General features: G+C 37.8%; 1 protein-coding gene across 1 annotated transcript; it reads right to left on the bottom strand.

Annotated features, from left to right (window-relative positions):
• Positions 1-840: 840 nt before the first annotated feature.
• On the bottom strand, positions 841-7,942 carry LOC137294192 (SRR1-like protein). The gene is made up of 7 exons (XM_067825194.1): positions 7,741-7,942; positions 6,556-6,596; positions 5,895-6,142; positions 4,845-4,943; positions 3,732-3,883; positions 3,346-3,391; positions 841-2,517 (listed from the first exon to the last, which is right to left on the bottom strand). The coding sequence occupies exons 1-7, from the start codon at positions 7,935-7,937 to the stop codon at positions 2,338-2,340; spliced, it is 963 nt and encodes a 320-aa protein (XP_067681295.1). The 5' UTR covers positions 7,938-7,942; the 3' UTR covers positions 841-2,337.

Raw genomic sequence — 7,942 nt, 5'->3', positions numbered from 1 at the left:
GTCATTTGGAAAGTTTCAGCAATGAAAGGCCAAATTAGCCATTTTCTTGGACAGTGTGAAGAAGCTTGTGCAGATGCACAGTCACTGTTGTGCTTGTGATTTCACTGTTAGATGTGGAGATTGAGCTGAGTAGTAAATGTATGGACTTCTTAACTCAAATGCATATTGGTGAATGCAAAGTGAAATCTCATGCTTGATGTTGCTGATCCTTGATGCACATAAATCCTGTGGAGATTCTGGGCAAGGAAAGGTCCAAGCAATTGATGTTTAAGGCTGGTAAATAGACTAGGTGGATGGACTCAGCAATATGGTTGACTCCTTGCCATTGTATCAACATGACATGGATTGTCTCTCATGGAATCGGTCCATCCGAGCTGCCAAGTTTAGATCTATGACCAGGGTGTCATTCAGCTGGAATATTGCCGCAGGCAGAATTCAATAACAACGAAAGTTTTATCAAGCTCCTCCATTGATTGTGACCATTATTTTGCACAAATACAGATAATGCGGAGAGACTTCTGCCCGTATCCCCTATGTTTTCACATTGAGGATAATGTTCTTAGGGTGTCATTTTTATAAGTTGGATATGTGTTTCAGTATGTTAAGATAAAATTAAAGAAACATATTTAAATATGTTTAATCATTATTATCAGATGAGGAATATATATTCAGGTGATTTGACTGGAATAAAATTTAAGTGGGGATATGGGCGGAAGTTTTACCAATAATCCAATATCTGACCAAGACCTTGTTCTCCCAATATATCACTGTGTCAGGTCACTTACATGTGTATGCTTGTTCCACTTTTTAATGAATAATGTCATGTTTAGCCCGGTTTGATTTCTTTTTTATTTTAATGTCTCTAAGCGCATACATTTTGATAATGCCAGTCCAATTTAAGTTCTTGTTTCACAGGCATATTCCTTAATGCTTCATCAGTTTATCAAGAATGTTTTTTCTCCAGCATTAACTATTCCAGGTTGTTGAGGCACATTTTAAGTTTCAAACATTTTTTAATTTCATTAGTTTTCTTTTGAAACATTCAAAGTAACGTAATCTGTCAAATAAGAATTTAAATTGGTCTGACCATGTTGAAACATTTCTGATATGGCGCGGTAATGCGGTACTTGGAAGTTGAAGCCGAGATGTTCCTGCTTGTAAGTGATGTTGACAATGTTCATTGTTTTAAACACATCACACTGGGCAGAGTCCTGTTGTCTGGACACAACACCGACTTGTGCTGAGCTGATTGAGTAAATACAGACCCTAAACCTGTAGTGTGTTTTTCTTGTCTTTCTTCAAATTACAGCAGTGATATGGACGGCTGAATAATTTGTGGCCTTACCCTTATATTCCCAGGATCACAGCACTGGAAATTCACCGAATGATTCATTAAGACAAGACGAGGAAAAACTAAGGTTGACAACATGATTCAGAGATGTCAACCCCTTACACTTTGGGCGTATCTACTACAACTACACTTAATCTGCAAAAATTATGCTAATCTATTAGTTTGCCGTAAATCAATAAAGTAGGTAATATCTCACAAAGAAATGTTTCCTAATGCACCAGTGCAGGCATTCAGAAATGGCCTTACACTGATAGGAATCATACACTTTCCTATTAACCTGTTAGGGATTAAAGTATTTTGTGTCACATGACCAACAATTTTCGATGTATGAAGCTTCACAATGTATGAAGTTTCATTGGTCGTGTGTATTTCTGACTAGAATCGTCTTTTGTAAAAATGTGCACCATGTCAAAGTGATTGGGAGACAAGTATTACACTTTCTACTTAAAAATTATATTTTTTACTTCCATTATCACACTTCAGGATAAAATAGGGTTTGTATCTTTCCATGATTCAATGAGTCTGGGTCCACAAAAACCTGATGACATGATTCATTGGGTCTGGACCAGGAAAACCTGAGGTTAACATGATTCATCGGGTGATAACACATTTAGCAAGTCTTGGCCAAGAAAACACAATTCATTCTGTCTATATCAGGAAAGCCCAAGCTATATTTATCAAGTGTGTGAATGGGAAACCTGAGTCTGGGAAAGAACCCTTGGATGATAACATGATTTATCAGGGCTGGGCCTGGAATACCTGTGGATAACCTGAGTTAGGCACTAAAAACATGGGTGATAACATGTTCAGAAAGTCTGTGCTGAGAAAAAATTCGGTGACAACACAATTCATCAAACCTAAACCAGGAAAATATGAGGTTCTTAGTCAGTTCAAACTTGGGATCACCATGAAGTTTAAGTGCATAACCTGCTTGTCGAACGTTTGAATACAAATCTGTCACAGTCTAGCTTCTACACAACACCTCATCAGCTAAGAATTATCTCTGCATCATGTTGGCTGTACACTGGTGCATCATGGGCCTCCCATAATTCCCCAGGAGCAGAGGTCAGCCGATGGAGAGGGAAGTAGTGGATAGCCATGTCGTTGAAGATGTCACTGTGATGAAAGGTCTGACTTAGAGGAATCTCAACTGTGTACTCCTGAATCTGAAAGAAAGCATTTTATGATGAACAAAATTCCAATCCCCTTTGAAATGGGAGTAGAACAAGATTGAGTGAGTGAGGTCAGTTATACGCTAGTTTCAGCAAATTTCCAGCTATACAGCAGTGATACAGGACAATTTTTATGGATAGCAACTTATTGAGTTTATTTCATGACATTTCGGGGCTTATCCTAACCCCCTCATCAGGACGGGCCAACTTCTAAATGCCTTTGAAGAATCAGAATCATATATAGCAGTGGTCTGTAAAACAATGTAGTTTGACCCAGTGATCAGCCGCAGGAGTATTGATCTATGCAATTGGGGATACAATGACATCTGAAGATTGTCGTCTTTTACAATAAGCATGTGTAGCTGAAGACCAATGCTAACCTGAATCTTCACGGAGTGCGTAGAACAAGAATCATTAGATCACATAAATACTACAGTCAGCAGATTGGAATTTTTACTCATAATAACTATTTCCTTGAAATTAACTGGACATTTGAATTTCATGAATATTCTCCACAGATATTAAACTAAACATGACAACAATGTTGCAGCAGTCGATTCACAGACAGAAAATTACTTTAGATTCTGAAAACCACCTAAAAAGTAAAACTAAGGCAATGATACATCATTACACAAAATTAGACAAATTATATTTTAACCAAGTAAGATGGTTAAAATCAGAAAAAATTGCTTGCATTTGCTGACAGTGAAACTGGCAGAAGAATTCTCATGATTTCTCTGATGTGTTATCAAGAATGGCTTACTAACACTGAAGTTGTGACACTAGAATTGGGTATAATCAGGGTATTTCCTTATCAAGTACCTTCATTATATATAATCCAGTTTCTTTTAAAAGTCGCTGAGGAGTCCTGAAATAGGATGAAAGATATGTCAGGAGCTTTTATTAATTTTGTGAGTCTGAAAATCAGCAGCCCTCCATGACAGAAACTATGTTGACATTACAATAAAAGGGAGATAACTAGTGGCTGCTACTGGGACAATGTGAAAACCTTTCTATTTTATGCATGTTACAACCAAATAATAGCTAAGTACTGAGTTTAAAATGAACATTTAATCCTCATTCTCACAAAATCAAATTCTTCATGTGTATAACCGAATACATGTACACAGACATATATGAACATACTCAAAGTGAATTTAACTGCTTAATATGTTAGGTCGATGTACTATTTTTACATCCACCGTCACCTTTCGACCATGGCCTTGAAGCTGTTTCCAATGATGACGATGTTGCTGAGTGTCTGTAGATGCCAGTTGCACCACAGCAGGTTGTTGTAGAGAGCCTTGCCACAGTGTGGGAGGAAGAACAATGCTGGCCCATGACAACGCCTCTTGCCTTCCTGCAATTATCACAACACCTAACCAAACATGCTCACAAAATACCATGCAAACATTGGTGCATGTGGATAATGTGTTCTTGAGTATGTGAAAATGTGTTCTACATAGGTGTCAGAGACCCAGATCATTGGATCTTTCTTTGCTAACAGTTCTCCTGTTCAATTTTAAAAGTACATGTTGTGAATCAACAGACTGTCATGTCATAAAAAAAACAAAAACAAAATACAAAACATGGATATCAGACGCCAAAATCATTTTGAGGATCTTCTGTTCAATCGTTATGAATAGCCCTAATGTCTAAAAATAAACAAGCTGATGACAAAACTTATAATCTGTTTCTTTCAAATATTTCATTCAGATGTGTTTGTAATTCAAGTAGCTTGCTTCTGCTAATTAACATTAAACACCCCTGTCAACAAGTTGGGCATTGTGTTTTGATTTGTTTGCAATTTACAAGGAGGCATCTAATATGAAGATTGGTTATTTACAATGTACATGCATGTACTACCTGTTGTCAACATGGGCCCTACTTAGACAAGGTTTACTGACTCAGTGACAATGTTTTGGTTCATACCCTTGGTATTGAAAATCTGTTACATTCATACATGACAGTTGAATTTGCACCATTTTTTAATAATCAAAGGGAGGTAACTCTGGTTCAAACTTCTCAAATGGAGAGTGAATGAGTGAGTTTAGTTTTACGCCGCACTCAGCAATATTCCAACAGTATACTTTCAGATGTTTACATTAACTAATTCTAGAATTGTCTTTCAAACAGAAAGTGACATTTTTTGTGTACACCTCAAACATATACTACATTTTCAGAGGACTAAGGATGCTTTGTTCAAGCCCGTAATTTTTAGCAGTAAATCATCTGAAGTATAGTTGTGTAAACTGATGCCTCTAATGGACCAATCAATAAGGATTTTTTTCCAAAGCCTTGATTTACCCTACCATACTCACCTCATTTACAGGAATAATACTGAAGTGAAGATCTTGAAGAGTCTGCTTCTCTCCCTCAGTGAAGACTGGGTCAAACATGAAGCACCTGTCTTGGTTCAGCTACAATATCATGGAATAAACCAAGTCAGCAACTGTCCCTTGACACTAAGTTCATCATCACTGATATCATCCTGATTGTCATTTACTAGTACTGGGTATAGTCTTTCATTTAATATATAACCAATCGCATAAATGCATCACTTCTTTAAATTCTCCTAAGCAAGGCCAATACATGATCACAATAAACCAGAGACTTCTTATCAAAAAGCGAAAAATATTGTTTTTAACTTAAAGAAGGTTCTGAGAAACTTCAACAATATTTTGAAAGATATTGAAACTTTCAGAATAAATACATGTACTGGCAAACAAGGATAAGTTGAGCACCGACCTGATAATTGACCTGTAATAGCCTGTGTGAGAGATGCCTACTGGCACTTGGCATTGTGAGTGAAAGGGCCCCGAGTTGTAAGTGATCAAGTGTAGTGCAATGGATGAAGAGCATGCCTGTCTCAGCAAACTCCTATGCACGGAATCAATTTCATTGTCATGCACTGCATGTCCACTAGCCTACACCTGCTTCGTGTTTCACAAACCAAACGGGTTTGCTCATTGCTGTAAATGCCTACGTCTTGTAAACACATCCTCTGTGTCAGTCCAACTTATCCATGTTTGCCACCAGTCATTCTATTGAATTTCATTGGCTGAACAAGCAAAACATTTTTTCACTTATGCTTCCATAAACCTATAACAAAATATGCTACAACAGTTGGAATGTTGCTCTCTGTCTTACATCAGCAAGGACACATAATGTCATCAATCCTTTAATGAAGAGTACCATAAATGGATAGCGGAGAAGAATGGCCAAGTTTTATGCAAAGTGGTATAGAATACATATCAACCCACAAAATACAAAGACACTAAACCCAAATATTTTACTGAAGCATGACTGGTATAGCTGAGTTTTGTACTGAATGGAATATCTGGCAGATGACTTCTCTACTCTATGCCTACTTTGAAGTCCTCTCTCAGCGCCAAGACAAGTGCCAGCTGATACTGGGAGATGATGTTTCCAGAGATATTCCCCACGCCATAACAAACGCATTCCATGTCTGGAGGGAGGGTTGTGTTAGTGGGACAGTCATTGAGACTGAGACCAGCCACATCTCTTTCAACATCGTCTAGATCAGGATCGCACCTATTTTCAGAATCCTGCTTTCTTCTCTCTTGGTATACAGTCAAATAACACTGTTTCAACTGCTCTGAAAAAATAGCAAACTCAAAATGATGAAAAAAAACCCCTCAAAGAGTCAAACCTATTCATGAGGTATTCCATGCTGATACCATTGTTACTATGCAAATATAAGAGCACCAATCTTTAGCACCAAAAATATGTAAAGGGTTAATAACAAAATGGAATCCCAGTATTGCTGGTAACACAGTACCACTAAAACTTGGTACTTACTGTGATTATGACAGGGTACATAATTCTTTCAATTAATTCTTCATTATCATTGCAAACGGTGACACTGTGTGCTAAACTTCGCATTGCCCATCCTATCAATAATTTACTTTGTCACATACTTATTGTATCCATGACCTGCTAGATATATTTATATTACACATGCTACCAAAATTTGGCAAGGAAAGCAAATACAAGCAGAAATGCCCTTACCTTGAACATTGGTGTAGAACTCACTGCATTTCAATTCATCTCTGAAAGAAACATCCATCACTTTGATAAGATGAAGTTATGACTAACTTAGAGGTGTTACTTTTTCAATAAGTACCACCTGAAATAAGAAAACTCACATTGCCAGGGAGACACTAATTAGGTCCTTTAAACATCCAGATCAAAATAAACAGACCACACATGGACCACGTCCTTAATTTCAAATGATAAGCAAAAAAAAAGCACAAACTATTCAAGTTTATCAGAATGTTAATAAGCTACTAAAAATTTCACAAGAACTGAACAGATTTTCCTAAACTAAAGTTGATATAATTCGTTAAAGGATATCATAAATCAAAGGGGTGTCTCTCTATTTACAATCATTAAGATCTTAAAGAGGCACTGATCGAGAATTAAATCCAAGCTATATGAATAGAGCTGGGTGTAACCTACACTCACCTTACCATAACTGACGCTAATGAACAAACAAGCACATACGGTGAAACCAGAGGTCTCTGGTGAAACCTCTCAAGTGAGGGATTTGCAAGTCATAGTCAATTAGAGCTACAAGACCGTATATATGGCAATGTTGCCTTTTCAGTGAGTGAGTGAGTTTAGTTTTACGCCGCACTCAGCAATATTCCAACTAAATGGCAGCGGTCTGTAAATAGTCGAGTCTGGACCAGACAATCCAGTGATCAACAACATGAGCATCGATTTGCGCAATTGGGAACCAATGACATGTGTCAACCAAATCAGCGAGCCTGACCACCCGGTCGCCTTTTGTGGCAAGCATGGGTTGCTGAAGGCCTATTTTACCCCAGGACCTTCACAGGTCGCCTGCTCATGACCACGTCAACATAGACAAATGGAAAGAGTTCCTTCTGTTTCCCTATTTTCTCTCTTCAGCAGATTAACAGAGCCAGAGGTAACACTAAGTAAGCCCTCTAGTAATTGTTGTGATTGGTTTTGTTAATATGATTCTAGTATATATCAACTTACATATATTATTTGGGATGGGGGAAAAGAGAGGAATTCTTACCAGACTAATCATATGTGTACAATGAATCAACAGTGAGCCACCACACAAAACATTAAACATTGTTAAAACCTCCTGCACATACTGTAAAGTGTCAAGCGGGCAGTCACTGCCACTGGTCTCAATCAGTTTCTCAATCCGAACCTCACCTGTAGAAATGTATCTTTTCCTTCACCCTACCAAAGTCGATATCGTGATCACTTTCATTGCAATCAAACACTTTTGCTGAACTTGACACACAGTCTCTGTTTGGTCTTGGCCGCCTTCGTTTACCCTTTTTAACAACAACAAACCCATCCGAGTTAGCCATGTGAGCAGAAAAGGACCCGGAAATGACTAGCAACATTCGGA

The sequence above is a fragment of the Haliotis asinina genome, chromosome 1 (genome assembly GCF_037392515.1).
Source record: "Haliotis asinina isolate JCU_RB_2024 chromosome 1, JCU_Hal_asi_v2, whole genome shotgun sequence".
In the NCBI taxonomy this organism is placed as follows: domain Eukaryota; kingdom Metazoa; phylum Mollusca; class Gastropoda; order Lepetellida; family Haliotidae; genus Haliotis; species Haliotis asinina.
The sequence above is the reverse complement of the archived record's forward strand: the minus strand, read 5'-3'. Positions and strand labels throughout refer to the sequence as shown.

What these genes read in the sequence shown, in the direction of transcription:
- LOC137294192 (XM_067825194.1), bottom strand. Translation starts at nt 7,937, where the DNA reads ATGTTGCTAGTCATTTCCGGGTCCTTTTCTGCTCACATGGCTAACTCG. An exon ending in TTCAAGGCCATGGTCGAAAG is followed by an intron (nt 3,392 to 3,731) that starts GTGACGGTGGAT and finishes ATCCTATTTCAG; the next exon opens with GACTCCTCAGCGACTTTTAA. An exon ending in CTGGATTATATATAATGAAG is followed by an intron (nt 2,518 to 3,345) that starts GTACTTGATAAG and finishes GCTTTCTTTCAG; the next exon opens with ATTCAGGAGTACACAGTTGA.